Source organism: Salmo trutta, chromosome 15 (genome assembly GCF_901001165.1).
Source record: "Salmo trutta chromosome 15, fSalTru1.1, whole genome shotgun sequence".
NCBI classification, from domain to species: domain Eukaryota; kingdom Metazoa; phylum Chordata; class Actinopteri; order Salmoniformes; family Salmonidae; genus Salmo; species Salmo trutta.
The window spans coordinates 29,642,774-29,665,360 of NC_042971.1; the positions used below are offsets into that span (position 1 = coordinate 29,642,774).

A 22,587-nucleotide genomic window follows, 5' to 3' on the forward strand; every position below is an offset into this window, starting at 1 on the left:
AACCCAACTTTTCAATTTGTCTTTAGCTTTCAACTGCATCATATCTTCCCTTTAATACAATACCATAGTCAAATAATATAGGCTGAGATCAGGGTCATTTCATTTTCTGTTCTGGTCAAGGATTTTGATTATCTGTCAGTACATTATTACGTCTTGGAGATAGTACATCAGGGTGTGTGTATAAAGAAGCAACAATCATGCATGGAACTACAAAACAAACCATGAGTTCAGATAATAAAAAAAAAGTGTGAAAAGGAGCACTTGTTGCATACCTGCCCCTGGTAGGGTGGGGTAGATAGGTGGAGTTTGTCCCACACTTGAAATAAAAGCTTACCTACAGGTAGCCAAGAACTCATTGAATAAGCTTTTTTCATTCTCACAAAATGTCCTAAATATCATTGTGCCAAAGAGGACAAAGAGGAGAGGACATTGTGGAACTCTCAAGAAGGGGTTTTACAGCAGGTTCACATTGCAGATTATAACTACTGAGAGCAAATGAAGCCACACCTGAGAAGGCATCAACACTAAACGTGAGTATTATACAACTTCCTTGCATTTTAAAAGTAATTTAGAGAAGTTAAGTCAGAACTTTGTAAGACGTTCTACAGAAAGTGTTACTGCATGCCACTGAGTTAATTTACGACTTTCCATAATTTCTTAAATAATTTCCATGGAAATAATAATCCTGAGCTTTCTGTCATGAGGAGCTCTATTTTTTTAGTTGCCGTGTCAACTGGCAAAATGAAGAATCTAGATTTACAAAAATGTTATGGTTTTGCATATATTCTAAAAGAAACCCTGTTTAAATGTAAAAATGGTGTGTTTCAGTGGGGAATACATATAGCATAATATTTAGACATTATTTAGAGGAAATGTTTTTTGGTCAGTGATATACTGTACCTATGTGAACATCAGAGGGAGGACATACCGTATCTAACAGGTTAAATATCTGTCACGTCATGACCAGTAAAGGGGTTATTTGTTATTGTAGTTTGGATAGGATGTGGCAGGGGGTGTTTGTTTTATGTGGTTCGGGGTTTGTTGGGCTATGTATTTATGTAAGAGGGGTATTTGTTTTATGTGTTCCGGGGTTTTTGGGTATTGTTCTATGTTTTGTATTTCTATGGGTTTTCTATGTTGTGTATTTCTTTGTTGGCCTGGTATGGCTCTCAATCAGGAACAGCTGTACATCGTTGTTGCTGATTGGGAGTCATACTTAGGTAGCCCTTTTTCCACCTGTCTTTTGTGGGAAGTTGTTTTTGCACTGCTAGGGTTAGCCTGCAAAACTGTTTAGCTGTCGTTCGTTTTCTTGTTTTTTTTAAGTGTTCAAGTTTATTAAAATAAAAGTTAAAATGAGCACTCAACCCGCTGCGCCTTGGTCTACTCCATACGACGACCGTTACAGAACTTCCCACCACAAACGGACCAAGCAGCGGAGGAAGGAGCAGCAAGAGGACTGGACATGGGAGGACATCCTGGACGGCAAGGGATCCTACAGTTGGGAAGAGATCCTGGCCGGAAGGGATCGCCTCCCATGGGAACAGGTGGAGGCAGCCAGGAGAGCGGAGATAAGAGAGGCTAAAGAGGACCGGGAATGCTACAGGGGAACACGGCTGGCAAGGAAGCCGGAGGCAGCCCCAATCATTTTTTGGGGGAAGGCCCACGGGTAGTTTGGCTAGGGCAGGCAGTAGACCTGAGCCAAATCCCCGTGCTTATTATGGGGAGCAGGGGAGAGAAACAAAGAGAGAAACAAACACTACTCTCGCCCATGCGCACGCACAGTCCGGTGAGAGTGATTCCAGCCCCTCGCAAGTGCCGTGCTCGAGTGAGCACTCAGCCAGTAGGGGTTGTGTGCTCCAGACCTCCAGTACTGATTCAGGGCCCAGTGTATCCAGTTCCTGCTCCTCGCACTAGCCTTGTGGTGCGTGTCCCAAGTCTGGCACCTCCCAAGCCAGCACCACGCACTAGGCTTCCAGTGCGTCAGCCCAGTCCAGTATGCCCTGTTCCTGCTCCTCGCACTAGCCTTGTGGTGCGTGTCCCAAGTCTGGCACCTCCCAAGCCAGCACCACGCACTAGGCTTCCAGTGCGTCAGCCCAGTTCAGTACGCCCTGTTCCTGCTCCTTGCACTAGCCTTGGGGTGCGTGTCTCCAGTCTGATACCTCCAGTACCAGCCCCACGCACCAGGCCTCCAGTGCGTCAGCCCAGTCCAGTACGTCCTGTTCCTGCTCCTCACACTAGCCTTGAGGTGCGTGTTTCCAGTCTGATACCAGTACCAGCCCCACGCACCAGGCCTCCAGTGCGTCAGCCCAGTCCAGCTCGTCCTGCTCCTGCTCCTCACACTAGCCCTGTGGTGCGTGTCCTTAGTCTGGCGCGTCCTAAGCCAGCCCCACGCATCAGGCCTTCAGTGCGCAGTCCCCCTCAAGAGCTTCCGGCAACAGTGCCTCGTCCAGAGCTTCCGGCAACAGTGCCCCGTCTAGAGCTTCCGGCGACAGTGCCCCGTAGAGAGATGGCCCACAGTCCGGAGCCATCAGAGACGGCCCACAGTCCGGAGCCAGCAGAAACGGCCCACAGTCCGGAGCCGAGAGAGACGGTCCACAGTCCGGAGCCGAGAGAGACGGTCCACAGTCCGGAGCCGAGAGAGACGGCCCACAGTCCGGAGCCGAGAGAGACGGCCCACAGTCCGGAGCCGAGAGAGACGGCCCACAGTCCGGAGCCGAGAGAGACGGCCCACAGTCCGGAGCCGAGAGAGACGGCCCACAGTCCGGAGCCGAGAGAGACGGCCCACAGTCCGGAGCCGAGAGAGACGGCCCACAGTCTGGAGCCGAGAGAGACGGCCCACAGTCCGGAGCCGGCGCAGCGAGAGTCGCCCTACAGTCCGGAATCGGCGCAGCGAGAGTCGCCCTACAGTCCGGAATCGGCGCAGCGAGAGTCGCCCTACAGTCCGGAATCGGCGCAGCGAGAGTCGCCCTACAGTCCGGAATCGGCGCAGCCAGGGTCGCCCTACAGTCCGGAATCGGCGCAGCCAGAGTCGCCCTTCAGCCCGAGGTCTCCAGCGGTGCGCATCAGCCTGAGGTCTCCAGCAACGCACATCAGCCCGAGGTCTTCAGCGATGCGCCATAGCCCAGAGACTTCGGGAAGGGTAACATTTAATAATTATTTAGCGGGGGTGGACACGTTAGGTGGGGGAGTAAGGCTGTAGCCTGAACCACCTCCATAGTAGGTGGGTTGGGGAGGGGGGGGTGTAGCACAAGAACCGTCGGTGACGGTGGCCACCCTCCCTTCCCTCCCTTTAGTTTGTGATTATTTTTATTTTGGGGTTATTTTTGTGTTTTTTGTGTGAGGTGCATCCGGGGTCTGCACCTTTGGGGGGGTACTGTCACGTCCTGACCAGTAAAGGGGTTATTTGTTATTGTAGTTTGGTCAGGACGTGGCAGGGGGTGTTTGTTTTATGTGGTTCGGGGTTTGTTGGGATATGTATTTAGGTAAGAGGGGTGTTTGTTTTATGTGTTCCGGGGTTTTTGAGTATTGTTCTATGTTTTGTATTTCTATGGGTTGTCTATGTTGTGTATTTCTTTGTTGGCCTGGTATGGCTCTCAATCAGGAACAGCTGTACATCGTTGTTGATGATTGAGAGTCATACTTAGGTAGCCCTTTTTCCATCTGTCTTTTGTGGGAAGTTGTTTTTGCACTGCTAGGGTTAGCCTGCAAAACTGTTTAGCTGTCGTTCGTTTTCTTGTTTTTTTTAAGTGTTCAAGTTTATTAAAATAAAAGTTAAAATGAGCACTCAACCCACTGCACCTTGGTCTACTCCATACGACGACCATTACAATATCTGTGTTGTGAAATTAGGCGTGTGGAAATATCTTATCAATTGCCTAATTTCTGGATGAAACCAACCGGCTACAGTAGCTCCAGTGAGAATGTTTTTGTAACTGACATTTGTCCAAAGGGCTCATTTAATGTTTGAACTATTCCTGAACTGTGTTACCTACTGTGTCCTAGTTTGTTGACATTGACTAACATTGCTTCTTCTTTTTCAGTCCCACTGCTTGCAATGCAAATAGGGTGACAACAAAGTGGCAACTACAGAGAACACACTTAAGACCAAGATGACCACCAAGAAGGCAGATGTCCAACGGAGGATCGTCTCCAAGAATGGACACAACCAAGTGCGCATTGACAACGTGGAGGGCATGGTGAAGATCTACCTCCACGACATCTGGACCACGGTGGTGGACATGAAGTGGCGCTATAAGCTCACCCTCTTCTTCTCCACTTTCATAATGACCTGGTTCCTCTTTGGCGTCATCTTCTACTTTATCGGCATGGGCAACAGTGACTTCGAGGGTGAGCTGCTGTCCAACCACACGCCCTGTGTCATGAACGTCGAGACCCTAACCGGTGCCTTCCTCTTTTCCCTGGAGTCGCAGACCACCATTGGCTATGGCTTCCGCTATATCACCGACGAGTGTCCGCTGGCCATCTTCGTCCTGCTGGTCCAGCTGGTCACCACGGGCCTGGCTGAGATATTTGTAACCGGGGCCTTTCTGGCCAAGCTGGCGCGACCCAAAAAGCGGGCCGAGACCATCAAGTTCAGCCAGTTGGCAGTGATCTGCCGCCGCGATGGTAAACTATGTCTGATGGTGCGTGTGGCAAACTTGAGGAAGAGCCTGCTGATTCAGTGCCAGCTGATGGGCAAGCTGCTCTCACCCAATGTGACTGAGGAGGGCGAGAAGACTCTGATCCGCCAGACGGCTGTGGACTTCTACATAGACTCGTGCGGGGAGTGCCCCTTCCTAATCCTGCCCCTCACATTCTACCACGTGCTGGATGAGAGTAGCCCGCTGGCGGGGCTGACCGCCAAGAATTTGCAGACTCGTGACTTTGAGCTGCTGGTCACCCTTAATGCCACCATGGAGTCCACGGCAGCCACTTGTCAGAGCCGCACCTCTTACGTTCCCCAGGAGATCCTGTGGGACTATAAGTTCAAGCCTGTGCTCTTCAGAACCCCTGGTGGCCAGTATGTGGCCGACTTTAACTTCTTTGACAAGGTGCAGGTGAGCAGCGACCCTATACTCCCCAGCAACAACAAAGATAAGCTGAAACTGGAGGAGTACAAGAAGGAATAAGAGGTCGCTGAAACATGTTGGACACTGGTAATTAACATGACCCACAGTTGCTGTCTGGAAACAATTTGTAAACACGCATTACAGAAATATAACTGTTTTTATTTCATATAACTGCTAAACCTAATACACATGAGTGAATGATGACACTTTTAGGCAAATAAACTAATGTTCATCATGATCAGTATGTATCTGGTCAGAGTAAATTCAGGTGCAGTGTATAACTAGCACATCGTTTGGATCCACAAGCCATATAATAGGAGAATAAGGACATACAGGCAAAACAAGGACTGGGTCTCAGGTGCCAGTGTTTGAGTGGAACTGTGGCAGCAACTATTGCTGTACTAGAAATATTTAACCTGTACATAGGATTCCAGGAAAGCAGATTCAAGATGTTGTTTTTTTTGTATCACTCAAGTTGGATATTTTAATATATTATACATTTCACATTAAGGGCAGATGGGGATAGAACAAAACGTATTTAGTGTGTAGTGCTTAAGAGCTGTGTTTTTTCTGTGTCTATGAATAAACCATTGACTTTGAAGAAGAGATGTTTCATATGCCATTATGAGATGGAAGGGATGTTTTTATCCCCTTTCCCATTACCCCCATCCCACACTGCTCTACTCCTCATCTCTTAGGGTTGAGCTAATTAAGGGCTCTACTCAATCCGTATCGCAAAAGTTCGAAGTTACAGCGTGATTGAAATTTAAAGGTAAAGGAGACTGCATTCACGGCAAACGCTGCATTTGTCGGCTCAATCGGAAATTACCTTTACATTTCTATTGTGCAATCTGCAACGCTTCAGCGTTTGGTTGTTGGCACACACTGAATGTTTTGGGTCAAAACAATGGGAGCAACTTCTCTTTACTGTATGCAGACAGAGCACAATAACACACAATCTTTGACCTTCCAAGACAAGAAAGGACAGCACTTTGGTTGAAAATACTTTATTAGAAATTACACTGTAGAAAATCTATCAAAGTATATGATTTTTATCATCCCTTTAGTCAACAATCTCAGTATCTCAGTCCTGTTTCTCAGCTTACAAGGCTGCCAGTTTATAGGTGTTCTACCCAAGCCTGAAACCCATAAAATAATACTGAACAGGTCTGAAATGCCTTGCCTGGCCAACACAATCCGTTTTAGATTAGTATATATAGTTTGTTGTAAACTGTTTACAGAGATTGAAGTTCAAAGGCGACATTTTTATAAATGTTTTTGTTTACAGCCCGCTTTGGTCCATTTCAATTACTTTTTTGTCACTATATCTATTATAAAAACGTTGTCTGTGTCTTTGGCTGGCTGAGATCAACTCGTAGTGTATAAATGCATAAGTTATATATTTATCATATAAAAAGAAATATAACATTGACTTGTATACTTCAATCTAACAAACGCACAGCGTTCGTGACTCAGAAAAACAATAATACAAAATTGGCACTTCGTAAAATCTCTTCAGCTGAACTGGGAGTTTCTGTGGTAAGGCACTGGTCAAGAAAACCACTCCTTCCTTCTAAAAAGATTTGAGGTCACACATAACATTTTACGAATCTTATTTCCAGTTTTTCTCAATTTCCAAAACACTGATGAATTGTTTTCAAGAATAACAATCAAGTAAAAAAAAGTTCCTTTACGTTCAATAATGCCATATGCACTACCATATAGTATAATAATACTGATAAGACATAAGGCTGTTAATATCCAAAGGAATAATACTTAATTTTTCACATATTTCATTGTCTTTTGATGATCCGCCATCCTCTCTGATGTTTCCCCACCCTTGGTCACAAACAGTCTGTGAGTCCATCCATGGTCATATGACATGACCATCTAGCACAAGTCTACCCAAGGTGTTTCCTGCTGGTGCTCATTTCACAGTTTACTACAGCCAAGTTTAGTACTCCTCCCTACTTCCTCTGTGTACTCTAAAGTACACACTCATTTGCAACACCACACCCCTCACCTCCCTTACATCTCACTTACCTTGCCTAATCTGTACGGTCTTTGATATGTTTACTTCTTTAAATAAAGTAGTTTAATAGTTTAAAAAAATTATATATAATAAGCAACTGTTCATGCAGATATGGTATTTTTGGGGTATATTTATCGCCCTTCATAAAAAGGACATGATCATGTTAAATAGTCCACTGATAACTCCCTTTTATGTCTACTCAAAGACTTGTCTTTCACTGTTTTCAGAAACTACACGTCGCACAATGCCCTTGGTCATAGCAACATCCTCTATTGCCCTTTTTACAGTGTGCCCTCCTATATCGTCTTATAGCGACATGTCTGTAGCCCTCCTCTCAAACCTTTAAAAAACCTTGAGTTCCTTCACCTGCTCATGCCCTAGAATGACACCAGTAATTCTAGGGCATGAAACCCTACCTCTACCTCATACACCCTACCTCTACATTATTCCTTCATTATTGATCCTGCCCGTTTTCATTTGATTCCTAAACTGCCCTTTGTGTTTGCCGGTTTCTTCCCGTTTCTTCCCCCAGTTTTAGAGTTGTGAGATGACCTCCCCCTGACAGGTCTAATAGTAAGTCCCCAGGTGGGAGGGCATGTGAGTGGCTGGGTGCCGGGTGTTGGGGTAGATACCACCGGTGGGGGAATTCCAGTAGGGGTTGGGGGCAGCAAAGAAGCTGGAGGAGGTGACAGGTAGCGCTTGGGGGTGAGGCGTGACAAAGTTGACCTTCTGCTGGTGTGCATGATAGGTGCTCATGTAGGATAAGTCGGAGGGGTATTTGTACATGGAGGACTCTGGAGGGTGGGGCTGCAGGGCCTGGGCGATGCCGTGGAAGTCAAACTTGTAGGCGTAGCGCTTGCCGTGCACCTTGGTCATGATGTTCTTGTCGTAGTAGTAGCGCAGGGCGCGGCTCAGCTTGTCGTAGTTCATGTTGGGCTTGCTCTTCCTCTCACCCCAGCGCCTCGCCACCTCATCAGGGTCGGTCATCTTGAACTCACCATTAGTGCCCTCCCAAGTGATGCAGCCAGAGTTGGCGCTGTCTGACAGGAGCTCCAGCAGGAACTGCCACAGCTGGATCTGTCCCGAGCCTGCAGGCAGAAAGGGTGTCAGCACAGTCACAATTACTAATACTGGCTGGGAATCAAACCGCACTACGCCGACATCACACTGCACTTCACTTTCAAAGGCAATTTCCTTGAAGTTCACGATCGCATTCAGGGTAAATGCTACGGATGTCAGCTCAAACGTAAATTACCTTTAAAGCTCAAGAGTAGTGCGATGTCAGCGGATTGTGGTTTGTTTGAGTCCCGGCCACAGTCTGGACAGAGACATGGAATCAATATCGTAACAATTATAATACAGTCTGGACAGAGACATGGAATCAACACATAAAAAATGTATAATACAGTCTGGAGATAGACAGGTGGTCATCACCATAACAACTACAAAAAGATGTGTTACAGTCAACACCAGAATAACTACTCATAGCAAGAGTCACTAACAAACAACTATTTATATAAATGGTGCCTTTGTTGTAATATGAATATCTAAAATCCTTAATCTTGTCTAATGAAGTGATAATCACTTCCACCCACCCTAAAACTCACCGGGGTTTGCCAGCCTGCTGCTTGTGGGCCCCAGGATCTGGTAAGGATCTAAGAAGTGAAAAACATTCACATTAGTAGGATAAATATATTTTTTCAGCTCAGTCAACATCTATTTCAGAGTACTGTTCAAGCTTATATTTTACCTAGCTGAGGCCTCTGCTCCTCTGTTTTGGTGACAATGGTTGGGGAGGGCTGGGAACCTTGAGGGATAAAGTTCCCAAAATATTAACAGGGGGTTTCCCTGAGTGCAAAGGTCCAACTGTATACAGTGGAGAAATAGCTTCTTATCTTGAGGTATCCAAATTCCTGTTTTCTGATTGTGCCTGACCTGTTTTGTTTATGTTTAGTCTACAGGCTTGTAAAGATGTAGGCCTAATCTTTTAAATTCACTGTAATATACTTTTACACATTTCCCAATAGATGAAAAGCAAAGGGAGTGCCATGTTTTGACAAGGACCGATGTGCAGTACATTGTGACTCCTTACCTTTGGTGGAAGACACAGCTTGAGGAGCCCAGCCAGATCTTCTGGCTGCTTCATAAGCCAGGTCTGTAAAATATCATAAATGACAAATGAACCTGCTGCCTGCAGCTATGAACCTTAACCCCAGAGGGCGCTATGATAAAAACAAAAATATGCTGATAGGTGAGTGTATTTCTGTGGTTCACCTCATCAGTCTGAGGCAAGAGTTGTGGATTGCCAGAAACTTCCCATAATACAAGCGGCCCAAACACAGACACAACTACTGCAGTCTGGAGTATTATTTTAAGGGCAAGGGATGCTTGAGTTGAAATAAATAAATTAAACCTCTAAAACAGTTTTTGACAAACTTCTAAATACATCTTTGTTTTGTGTATTTGTACATGGGCATTGGGCAATTTGGAAAATGTAGTACTTTGTCTCCAAGGTATGTGGTTCCTTGTTTCTCCTTTACCCCTGTACCTTGCTCCTCTACAAGTGTAATTGGATGTGCTTACAGTATGCTCTTATGCCTCATCTACATAAACTTATAGGAGTGATGAATCACCCACCTGGCCTAGTGGAGAATCTGGGGGAGTTGTCAGTGGGATAAACAGGAGTGTTGGGGAAAATAAAACTCGCACCTCCTGCAGAGAGTGAAAGAGATGATCATTAATAAATGATGTAAATGATTACATACCCGTAATGACAACTTCGCATGACACAATTCCTGAATGTTCCAATTTAATTGCTTTGACGAATATCCATGTGGGGAGGGATTTCGTGCAGCACAGGGACAATTACAGCAGTATGCATCAACATTAGACTTTAGCACATGCTTTCCTCTATGCTCTACAGCCACAATGCATAACTGCACCAGCATACAATAACTTCTGCACCACATAACAAAAACACATTAGAAATAATAACAACAAAAGATACAATTTGATTACTTGATGCATAATCTGATAATCATATGAATACAAAAAAGCAGTGTGAATATATATAAAGAGTACACTGTATATACATAGGTGGGCACTGTGTGAGTGTGAGGATACTGTGGTGGCGGGAGCAAAGCCAGAGGTAGAGAAGGGGGGCAGGGGACTCCTTACCTGAGTTGCGAGCATGCATTAACCGCGGGGAGTTTTGTAAGGCTTTGTCAACATCATCGGAAGTCAAGTGAGGAAGTGGAGCTGAGAAATAAAACATTCTTTTGAAAAAGAGATGAACCAAAAAAATAGAACAGCTCAAAACAACCTATGATGTGCAAGGAGTGATGCGTTGGGGGGGAGGGGGGAGGGGGCAGCCATAACACAAACCATTAGCGATGCACTAAGGTAGGGGCTGCTCTCTGAACTGCCATAGAGGCAACATTCAACAGGCAAGGAGCGATACATGGAGAAAGAGTGGTGAGGAAATGGAGAGAGAGAGAGAGAGAGGGAGAGAGAGAGGGAGAGAGAGAGAGAGAGAGAGAGAGAGAGAGCTTGTAAGTAAGACAATGGTAGGGAGGGCCAATCCAAATAAACAGTTAATCACTCGTGCCCACATTCGTCCGTGAGAATCCATCGGTTTTCCCTCCTCCAGAGTAAATTCGGCGAGCGTGTGTACACATGAGGGGGAAAGAGAAGCAGCAGCCATTGCCAAAAACAAAAGGAGGAGAGGGGGATGAAAGGAAAGCTTGTGAGAGCTTTCTTCTCCCCCCCCATCACTAGTGTATTTTCCAGTCAAGCAGACCTCAAAGCCAAATCCAGCAACTATTTTTAATATAGGGCCAGCAAAAAACAAGTCTTTGGAGTGATGCTAAGTATGCCTATTGGCAATTCTCTCTTATCTTATCAATTTCAAACTGCCCACAGTATTTCAATGAGGGTGTGGGAACTGGTGATTACACTAAAAGTAATGTATAAGAAAAGGCCTTTCAAAAGATTTTCGTGAGACTCATGTATATCAAGAGCGCTTCAAGCACAGGATTGTGGAATAATGCAATGTGGGCGATATTTTGTGTATGTCATATGGTTCTGGAAATTTCTACATAGAAACACCATCAGGAGGAAGGATGAAAGTGGCCTGTTTAGGCCCTTGCCTCCTGTAAGACCCTATGATCTGTGAACAGTACATGATACAGACAACATCTTGGTGTCATTATACTCCTTATAGCATGCTCTAACATATGGAGTATTTCAAGATACTAAAAGAAAAATGTTAACATTAATTTATTCAACATTCAACATATTAATAAAAGTGCCCTTTCTGATTTTGTTCATTTTAAAACAATGTTTGCAACAATATACTCTAAAATTACATCAAATTTCCAGAGTGGGCTCTCTCCTAGTTTTGAAGTTATGATACATTTTATGAGCACCACCAACACAGTGAATGGGAAAATGGATTCTCTGCTGGTGATTTGCTGAATGTGCAATCCTAAAGGAGGGCTGTGATTGGTTAATGACCTATAACGTCAATGTATAAAATTGGTCTTCATATGAATATATTTTATGTTGAATATATGAACGTGTAAATTTCAGAATCTAGACATACTTCATATTTGAGAGCACACAGTACAATGGCAAAAATATGTTGTCTGTATTGTACGGTTCATGGATCATAGGGTCTTACAGGAGGCATGTATACAGCGGTCTAAAAAGGGCCTAAATCGGCCACTTTCATTATACAAATGTAAAAGGCATGTCAAACATTCTTCCTCCCTCTCTCTGGCATGGAATCACCCAGTGTTATACTGTACCTACATTTAGTCTGAATGGTGACAGTTTTTGGAACATAATGATGACACACAAAAATTAACAACACCCCTGTTCAGAAGGTGGTGGTACACATCACTAAACTGAACTCCTCAAGCTATCTGGCTTTCTCATTTCTCTGTCTGGCTGGCTCTATCTGTTTGGTTCTCCTCTTTCTCCCATCACTCACCACCTCTGCACATCTGTGGGTGAAACCGACACTGATATCAAACAAACAAACGCACAAGCAGTCACTAAGAGAAGAGTAATGGTTCATTGGAAAGTTCTCTGAACAATCAAATGGAACTTGGACTCAGAGAGAGCAGAGAGAGAGAGTGTCAAAGATAAACATAATCTCAAGAGTCTGACAAACCTTCTCCAATGACTATAAACAGATATGCTTCTTAAGATGGTTGCCAATGATGACTTTATTGATGTAGTGTACCTATTCCTCTTTAAAAACATATTATTAATTATTTTATTATTGTTACACTACTGCCACCATTACTCCTACTACTACTACACAGCTACCACTGTAACATCTACTGTTAACAACTTAAAACTAGAATGTGTGTGTGTATGCATGTGAAGACGCATGTGGACGACATGCACCAATGCATGTGTTGTAGAGAGGAGGTGAGGTGTCAGTGGACAGGAAAGCAGGTCTTGGAGCAGTGAGTCATTCAGCCAAAGCAGCAGAAGCAGCAACAGCAGGGACTCCTTCACCAGGTTTCATTCTAATCTGCAGTCAAGCAAAGTAGCTGAGGCCCTCTGGAGAACGTCAGTTGGATGCAGACTATACAGAGACAGGACTACTGAGGCCCGCTACAGGAAGGCTACATGATCTGCCCTAACTTTGACAAGCTATGAGAACTTCAATAAGTGCATCTCATACTCCACTTTCTCCTTAATCTAGGTAAGTCTGGTCCTAGAGAGCCATAGTGTGTGCAGGCCGTAAGACCAATATTTAAAGGCCATTAAGCCTGCTTAACTTATAACCCACCAGGACAAGTTCTCTAACCTTACCCCGGTATAGAGGTATAAAAAGATGGACCACCAGACCACAGCAGCCCTTCAATAGTACCCTTTGTAGCCTCTTTCTTTACTGCCTGCCATTGCATTGTGTTGGCCAGCTAGGGAAGGGGGGCAGAAGGCGGGAGCATGTAGAGGGAGGAGAGAGGGATGATGATGATGAGGAGGAGAATGAAGATACTAGACTCACTCTCTCTGAGGTAGTGCAGATGGGAGAGCAGGATGTCTGCGTTGTAGCTGAGCGTGAGCCTCTGGAAGTCCTCCTTGCACATCTTGCACAGGTCTTTGCCGTCCACGTTGTGGAAGAGAGCCATATCCACGTCCAGCAGGCCATACTCCTTTACTGCCCATTCCAGCCACTGGCGCACATGCTCCGTGGACCACAGCGTGGGATCTGCCAGGCCATGGACACAATATAGGAGGGGGGGGATTTGTGTTATCACCATGCAGGAGAGCTGGAGCAGGGAACTAGAGCAGTGGAAAAATGTATCCCACTCACAGAGAAAGGAGAATGGAGCTCACAGCAAACTCTTACCTTCATTCTTACTTATTTTCTTACAGTTCATACTTACTCCCATTCTTTATATGATAGGTTTGAGTGTACATTTGCAATGAAATTGGTTTTATTAACCAACATTTTCTAAATTAATTTAACATTTTTCAATTAAAATTGTCCAATGAAATGACTGCTGAGAACTGTGTTTAGAACGTTGACGCTCTCTTTCCCAGAGATCATACAACTGGTACCAAACATCCCACTCACTCACAGGAACCCACCAGTTTGGCACACCTTCTTTTGGCACGCACATAACAGGATCCAAAAACAGCTGACACATACAGAAACAAACCACACTGTCGTCTGACCCTCCTTTCCAGCCATATTTAGCAGCACCGGCCCAGTGTCCCAAATGGTACCCTATTCCCTCCATAGTGCACTATTTTTTAACAGAGGCCTATGGAGTAAACGGGATAACTTACACTGGCTCAGAGAGCAAGTAGCAAGAGGCAACGGTAACTCCGTGAGCATCCATCTCTACAGCGCCACGAGGCAAGGATCAGTGGGTCGAAAGGGGAGGCTGGCTGTCTGGCACTCGCAGTGTTTCCCCTTTGTTCATTTAGCAACAGCGGGCCACTAATCCTTTTTGTTATGGTAAAATGTTTTCAGTGTAAACCTAAACGACTAACATCAGATATAAAGTATGTAGAGAAAATAATTAACCTATATATTTTTTAATAACATCATCTTTGAGAACAGAAAATCACCAACATATTAACTAGACAGTCAGGGATAATCATGACATTAAAAAAATGTCATGGCATGGGGCCTCCATTGATTTTGTTATAATGTTTGAGTCACTCAGATAGCATAAGAACATGGCATAAGCCAATGCAAAATGTGTAGATTTTTTGAACATTTGCTATAAAACAGCATTTTTTTCTCTCAGCCCCATGACAAAATATAGTAGAAATGCAGGAAATGTAAGTAAAAGTTAAACGTTGTCTCTGCAGCCAGGAGGAGGGCCTCTACAATGTTTGGTTGGAGACCACGCCATTGGCCATGTCCATTACCACGCCCCAACCATGCCCACCACCTAAGCCCCATTTTGTTCCAGAAAAAAACCCTGGGGTGACATGTTACAACGTACAGTATATTTGTTGCAGTGGAGGCCCCTCAGAGGAGGAAGCGGAGGACCATCCTCTTCAGTGAATTTCATTACATTTTTATAGTAAAACATTTAAAAAGTTATCCTTTTAAATAAAACTATACTAAATGTATTCATGTCACCAAATAAAACACACTGTTTTGCAATGAAGGTCTATAGTAGCCTCAACAGCACTCTGTAGGGTAGCACCATGGTGGAGCCGGAGGACAGCTAGCTTCCATCCTCTTCTGGGTACATTGACTTCAATACAAAACCTAGGAGGCTCTTGGTTCTCACCCCCTTCCATAGACTTACACAGTAATTATGAGAACTTCCAGAGGATGTCCTCCAACCTATCAGAGCTCTTGCAGCATGAACTGACATGTTGTCCACCCAGTCAAAGGGTCAGAGAATGAAACTAGTACTGAATGCATAAGCTACAGCTAGCTAGCACTGCAGTGCATAAAATGTGGTGAGCAGTTGACTCAAAGAGAGAAAAAGGCAATAGTTAAACAGTTTTGAACAAATAAATATCTTCAAAAATGAAGGAGAGCCAAGAGAGAGAGAGAGAGACTTTCACTTTGCTACTTAGCTAGTAAATGCAGCTAGCTAGCTAGTTTAGCCTACACAAACACTCGGCTCAAACAGAGGAATGCTATGTTAGCTATGACTATCCAACACAACACTGGAACTCTTCCAAGTCAAGGTAAGCTTTTGGGTTGACACATTTATTGCCACCAGGGCCCGCCAGTGTAACTGCTAATCTGCTTATTGAACTGCACACTGTAACGTTACTGCATGATTGTAGCAGGTTTACTAACACGTTAGTTCTTCATTATTATATTTTTTTGCCCCCTTTTTCTCCAAATTTCAATTATGATCTTGTCTCATAGCTGCAACTCCCCAACGGGCTCGGGATCGGCGAAGTTCGAGTCATAAGTCCAAACCGCGCTCCTTAACACCCGCCCACTTAACTCAGAAGCCAGCTGCCCTAATGCGTTGGAGGAAACACTGTTCAACTGAAGACCGAAGTCAGCCTGCTGGCACCCGGCCCGCCACAAGGATTCACTAGAGCACGATGAGCCAAGTAAAGCCCCCCCAACCAAACCCTTCCCTAACCCGGACGACACAGGGCCAATTGTGCGCCGCCCTATGGGACACCCGGTTACAGCCGGTTGTGATCCAGCTTGTGATCGAACCCAGGTCTGTAGTGACACCTCAAGCACTGCAAGGCAGTGCCTTAGACCACTACACCACTCGGGAAGCCAGACTAAGGCGTTAGTTCTATTAGCTATGTTGACTATGACATTACTTTAGTGGCACTATGACATTACTTTATGGTGATAACGATGTAGGCTGTCTGTAGCGGTTATGATACGGTTTGGAAAGGTTTTTTCACCTAGTCACGTCTGATGTGTTGTGCATTGAAGTCCATCAGTGAAGAATCTAAAATATTAATGACCGTTCCACAGGTGCATGTTCATTAATTGTTTATGGTTCATTGAACAAGCATGGAAAACAGTGTTTAAACCCTTTACAATGAAGATCTGTGAAGTTATTTTACGAATTATCTTTGAAAGACAGGGTCCTGAAAAAGGGACGTTTCTTTTTTTGCTGAGTTTAGTCAAAATAAAGAAAAACCCTTGAATGAGTAGGTGTGTCCAACCTTTTCATTGGTACTGACCTGTGCACCTACATTGTAAACTTTAATTCATAGGCTAGGTTGTAGCAACCTCATGATGGGTATAGGGAAAATATGAGTATCATGTAGTAGCCTAAACCTATCGATGTTGCATTGAACTGGGTGAATGGGACATGAATGACACCCATCCAATAGGCTTTAATAGAAATAAGGCCATGGTCATGAGAATAATAAAAAGTGTCCTTCCTGATCTTAAACAGCACTGACTGATTTGTAGCATTTGATGCATTGAGTCTTTGGGGGGTTTTCAATTAGGTAAATGCAGATGGGCAACCCCATGCTTTAGCCTATTATTTAAAGCCGATATGTCGCATCAGTTTTGCCTGACAACTCAAACTGAATTCTTCCGCTGCTTTATCTTTTGCGACATACATCAGTCTGAGACTGCCATCGTTGAAGTTGTTTGTGGTGAGGTCAAAATGAGGGGTGTAGTACAAAACAAGTATCAAATCCAATGACAAACTTTCAAATAACCGTTTTACCCAAGTGTGTTCTGACTCTGGCACAACACATCAGTTTCTGGGACCAATCAGAACGTTTAGAATGTGTTTGCTTTCTCGAAATCGCTGGGGAGGTACTCAGATACAGAATCATTGCGGAGAAGAAACAAACATACGTGGGCGTTTGGCTGGAGCAAGGAGTGTGGGTAGCCAGGCAAGCATCAGTTGGGCTACAGGTTATAATGTTTTAAAAGGGGAAATTATATTTCAGATGGCGTCAACACCCTTTAGTTTTGGAGTATAATGCCTTTATAAAAAGTAACCAGAGTGACCGTCTCACAACACAATATTTTCCTATATGGCAGAGATTGTGGGTCGGGGACGGGGGGCGGGGGTTGAGGCTTCTTAAAATGCCCTAAGGGATGCAATGTGCATCATATAGGAACAGCTCTGTATGTATTTGAAGTTGAAATGATCTCCCCTAAGTCCCTATACCAAAATATCAGGAATGTGTTTCCTATACGTAGAGCAGAAAAGCCAGTTGAATGATGACCTCCCATTATATTCCATGAAGCAGTGTGTGCCTATTGTCCTCCTCTAACTAAACAGCAAAAACAGGATGTTCTTAACATGCCGTGTCATTGTCCTTGTCAGCTTCAGTTGAAGAGGAAGTTGCGCTACGCCAGAAAAACTGTGATACACAACCCCCAGATAGAGAATACAGTGCTGCGTGCCCTCAATGGACAGGTTTTTCTGTGGGGAAATTACTCTAAATAAGTTACTCTATGGTGTTTTTCCATTGGAAACATTTCTGTGACAAAGGCTAACATGGAGCATGATCTAGTGTGATCTTTGGTTTACCGGATGGAGAATGATCTAGTGTGATCTTTGGTTTACCGGATGGAGAATGATCTAGTGTGATCTTTGGTTTACCGGATGGAGAATGATCTAGTGTGATCTTTGGTTTACCGGATGGAGAATGATCTAGTGTGATCTTTGGTTTACCGGATGGAGAATGATCTAGTGTGATCTTTGGTTTACCGGATGGAGAATGATCTAGTGTGATCTTTGGTTTGCGCTTCATGTAATTCACAAAAGTGTAGTCCTCAAAACCCTGATGCACATAGGCCAGGAATAAAAAAAATGTATACATCAAGTGACTATGCATTGTCGATCGCTGACTTTAAATCAAAGAAAACCCTTAGTATGTCAATTTCATTCTGGAAAATATCTACAGTCATCTAATTTCAAAGGTTTTGGCTTTATTTTGGCTGCTTTACAGCCTTATGTGTGTTCCAGTCAGGATTCAGTTATTATATTCTAGGTGTGTGAATGGGGAACTGATAATAATACCTTTCTCCAGTTTGGCAGGGACTCACAGCCCCCTCCTTCACTCTGATCCTTACTCCACCCCTTTGGACCAGAACCATAGGAAACAGTCTAGACAATGAACAGCACACTCGGCAGCAAAATGCTGGGGCTTCTGTGCTGCAGATCACAGGAAGTCTCTCCTTGTGACAGATGAATGCACTGTACGTGAGAGACATGAGGTCCCCTTATCAAAGGCAGTGAGGGACCACATACTGGACCTGACTGACTGGGACTGGAATTGAAGGCTTCTTTAACCAGAGATGGCAACGTCTTGCTTCTCATTCCAAAGCGCGTCCTCTTAAGCTATGTTTACATGTGCATATTGATTATCATCTCAATTGAAGACAGGCGAGTCGACCCAATGTAATTGAGCCGATCCAACTAAGAGCTTCAGCTGTCTATAGAAAAGTGTTCTGGTGTTCAGATCACTGTGGTGTAATTTTGGGTGTTGAGCTGTTCTGTTACCTGCGGGAACGATGACGCGGCGCTCGTTGGTGGTCATGTTGGGGGGAGCGATGAGCTTGTCCTCCAGGTAGCTACTGTATGTGACGGGGGCAGTGCCCTCACCTCCGCTGGACAATTTTCTGTTCTTCCCCACACTGCAGTCATCAGGAGAGTTCCTGTCAGGACAGAACACAGAGTGATGGGGTCAGTCAAAAAGAGGCAGAGTCACCCATATATGGGCAGAGTCAATCCCAGAGGGGTGAAATCAACCACCCTTGCAATGCTCATCAAGAAATAGAATTAGAATAACTTTATTTTTCCAGTGAAGGAACTTCTTGTTCGGAGTGGTTCAAAAAGACTAAGGTTACAACAAAAAACACAGACATATCAGGCTACGCAGTAGACCCACTAGGCACAAATCATAGTCTCACCAGACATTCTAGCCTGAGGACAAAGTTACACAAATAACAAACATCTAGGACAGTACAATACAATATTGTGAACATCCATGTGTATTAGCCAGGACTTCCGTTGGTTAGCGATCTCAGGCTACCAAAACCAAAGAGTTTTGATTGCTGATATTGTAGCAGTCTCAGATGATCAGACTCGCTTTCCGTTCATCACACTCACGGCAGCATTCTCTGAGACCTAGGCCCTAACTGATAACACTACATTGGAACATCTGTTTATCAACTGTTTGTTAACCATTGGTAAACTGTTTGTTGATGATTATTATCTGTTGTTCATGTATTTATCACATGCATTCATGTTTACCCAAAAATCTCCCCATAACAACGCTAGCATGTGCCTCAATGCCCAAACAGAGGAGACGGTGTAATTGTGATTTCAACTCTCCTCCCACCACAGACTGCGAAACAAAGCAGTCTCAGATTTTTCATCTATACCAGCTATGGCTGCAACCTATGCCCGGCAGCTCTCCTGAAGCCACATAAAAAGAGAGGGATCTCCACTAAAATAACGTAGAGGGGAGGGAGTAGTGCCAGAGGCCCTGGACCCCATAAATGACCCCATTCCAAATTACTATTCTCCCCTTATTATAGCTGCTGATTCCCCCAGGGCGCGGTCAACAGATGGGACAGATTACCCATGGAATGTCATATAATTCATATCAACCTCCCTTGGCCAAGATATTAACCATTTTGCGACCATTTATTGGAATCAAAGTCATGTGTCAACCAACTGTTGGCCTCTACCGACCCAGCCTTGATGGAGAGGCTGTCCTGCCACGGGTACAGGCCAGATGCATGTGATTTGGGAATAGCTGTTTCAAAGTTAAGAAAAACACAAAAGTGATTTATTGTCAGATCTGGTGTTAGAGGGATTTTTTAATCCAGTCTTATTTCAATAGCGTGAATGCTAACGATTAATGTTAGTCCTACATTTTACAGTAACTATTCTACGGCACCTTCATCGAGAGAGGTTTTATATTTATTCTCAGGATTAACTGCCTGTAGTGCTGGTAGTCCCAAAGACTGTCCATTGACAACATGTCCATTTCTTTTGATCCAGTTTCCAGATTGGAATGTTAACATGAGACTTTCAACTGAAATTACCACATTGCTGCTGCAACATAGACCGTCTTAAATACCTTCGGTTTTTTTTACTTGGCAGAAATGCGGCCTGACAAAGGGGGTCTCTCTTACATGTGTCCATAAACGTTAGCAACTAGGCTGCAGACTCTAGAGTCAATGGGGTTCAGAGGGTCAACATGTAAAAAAATCAGGTGAATGCTTCACTATGAATATTTCAGGTGGAAGAAAATGGTCACTATCAGACAAATAGCACAACCTGAGTGATTGCCTTCCCGGAATATGGAACTCTCATCGTTAGGGAATCCATCATTAAGCCATAAGGATGTGATATCTGGATCTATGAGTTGAACAAGAGGTGAGAGACGTCCAAGGTGTGACTTGGGACTAAAAAGTCTCTCGAAATTCGCCTGATTGAAAAACATTCTACTAGTTTGAGTTTAACTAAAAAATGTGATAATATCATATTGGGGAGTATTAGGAGTGAAGTTTCAAGCTGTTGCAAAAGAACGCGTGATACTAAACTAGGCCAAAATAAAACTTCCAATACGAAAATGAAGTTGGGGAGAATTTAGATGGTCCAAATTACTATAAAAGGTACGCACAAAAAATATATTCTATCGCAACCATGTTTTCACGATCAAACAAGCCTAAAACAATTAGTTTTATAGAACATTTGCACACAAATCATAGTTCACATGCATTCCCAAAATGTAACGCTCATAGCCCATACTTCAAGATTTCTAATCATATTTCATATCAGTCAATGCAGCATTTTTTTCAACTGGAGAGGTAGACAACCAAATTGTCTTTCTGTGATCAATTTACACTTGATTGAGTTTAACAGTTTGGCCAGAAGATCATACTGCTGCAGCCTTCCCTAATTAATTGTGAAAGTAGGCCTATCTGCAGTGGCATGTATTCATGAATGCCATGGGAAGCCAGGCTTCACCAAATATTTGACCAATAAAAAAATAAAACTGTCTGTGTTTCGTCTGTGTTTTCATCATTTTACTTCAATTTGCAAATCATCTGAGTGAGGGAAACAACACCCTTCTGTCTCAGTACGTGTAGCCCAATTATCTGATGCAGTATGGAACAAAAGATGCCGCTGTAGCATTTGATTGATTGATGCCAGCAAGTATTTGGCCTCACTTTATAAAAACAATTGCAATCAGTGTTGAGCTGAGGTCAACTGTGGGTTGTCCTGGCGCAGCAAAACACCCCCAAGGGAGGCCAGTATGGAAATGGATTCACACCAACCAAATCACATCCTGAGCAAAACATCATCATTGTCAGATGTGTCAAAATGTGTCTGTTTCTGGTCTGCCTGTGTTGATGTCCTGCAGTAGCTAGGGTACTAAATTCTGTAGTATACTGTAGAATACTATACTAAACAATGTAGTATTCCTCGATCAGGTGTAGTTCTTACTACAGAATGTTGTAGTATACTGTAGAATACTATAGTAAATACTACAGTATTATCCGCAAAAAAACTATGACGTAAATACTCCAGTAATGTCTGCAAAAACACTACAGTCCGCAAAAACACCCTGCCTATTCCCCTCCCCATATCCCAATTTTTGCCACCCATAAGTAATAAACTTACATGCCAAGTTTAGACCACATATTGTGTTCTGAACTATCCGTTCAGACCCCAGTCCTACCTACCTACCTACCTACCTACCTACAGGTTATGGAAAATGTGCTCTTTTAATATTTCTCCAGTAGGTTTCCTCAAGGAGAAGCCTCCAATGCTATGTGAAAGATCATTTAAAAAAGGACTATAGTAAATACTACAGTAATGTTCTCAAAAACCCACCAGTAAATACTACAGTATAATACAAACAGAAAAAAAACACTACATGAATTACTATTGTATTAAAATGACGCCGAAGAGGATTGCTGTCATTTTACATGTCGGTAACCAATTGTGCTATTTTCTTAGTTTTTTTGCTTTCTTTGTAACTTATTTTTTTTACTTATTTTGTACATAATGTTGCTGCTACTGTCTCCTATGACCGAAAATAACTTCTGGACATCAGAACTGGGATTACTCACCACGAACTGGAAGAAGGTTTTTCCTTTAACGATTCTGACGAGAAAGATATACTGCTCTCCCTGGAACAGGCCCAGATCCCCGTCATTTGCGTGAAGAAAAGATGGAGGAAAACAGGACACAGATCGGGCTGTCTTTTGAGAATCCGTACGCAAGCGAGTAAACTCCCATTGCCATCAATTCTACTTGCTAACATGCAATCATTGGAAGATAAAATTGATGACCTACGATTACGACTATCCTACCAACGGGACATTAAGAACTGTAATACCTTGTGTTTCACCGAGTCGTGGCTGTACGACGACACGGATAATATAGAGCTGGAGGGATTTTCAATGCCCCCGGCAGAACAGAGAAGCTACGTCTGGTAAGACGAGGGGTTGGGGTGTGTGTCTTTTTGTCAATATCAGGTATTGCTTGCCTGAGGTAGAGTTCCTTATGA

The 22,587-nt window shown here is 43.8% G+C and overlaps 2 protein-coding genes and 1 pseudogene across 8 annotated transcripts in view; 2 read left to right on the forward strand and 1 right to left on the reverse strand.

The window, feature by feature from the left end:
- Positions 1-279: 279 nt before the first annotated feature.
- On the forward strand, positions 280-5,673 carry LOC115148768 (ATP-sensitive inward rectifier potassium channel 15-like). The gene is made up of 2 exons (XM_029690984.1): positions 280-530; positions 4,041-5,673. The coding sequence occupies exon 2, from the start codon at positions 4,110-4,112 to the stop codon at positions 5,127-5,129; it is 1,020 nt and encodes a 339-aa protein (XP_029546844.1). The 5' UTR covers positions 280-530; positions 4,041-4,109; the 3' UTR covers positions 5,130-5,673.
- A 387-nt stretch (positions 5,674-6,060) lies between these two features.
- The window catches only part of LOC115148765 (transcriptional regulator Erg), a 106,558-nt gene continuing 90,031 nt past the window's right edge, over positions 6,061-22,587 (reverse strand). For 3 of the 7 annotated variants that reach the window (XM_029690974.1, XM_029690973.1, XM_029690975.1), the window contains 9 exons: positions 18,558-18,712; positions 13,127-13,330; positions 10,279-10,359; positions 9,739-9,813; positions 9,194-9,256; positions 8,852-8,908; positions 8,709-8,756; positions 8,357-8,419; positions 6,061-8,189 (listed from right to left, as the gene is read on the reverse strand). In XM_029690974.1, coding sequence (XP_029546834.1) covers positions 7,669-8,189; positions 8,357-8,419; positions 8,709-8,756; positions 8,852-8,908; positions 9,194-9,256; positions 9,739-9,813; positions 10,279-10,359; positions 13,127-13,330; positions 18,558-18,712 — 1,267 coding nt within the window. In that variant the 3' untranslated portion in view covers positions 6,061-7,668. The remainder of the gene's footprint in view (positions 8,190-8,356; positions 8,420-8,708; positions 8,757-8,851; positions 8,909-9,193; positions 9,257-9,738; positions 9,814-10,278; positions 10,360-13,126; positions 13,331-18,557; positions 18,713-22,587) is intronic. The other 4 variants (XM_029690978.1, XM_029690976.1, XM_029690977.1 and 1 more) reach the window with 4 other exon arrangements.
- LOC115149704 (uncharacterized) lies at positions 21,788-21,839 on the forward strand (annotated as a pseudogene).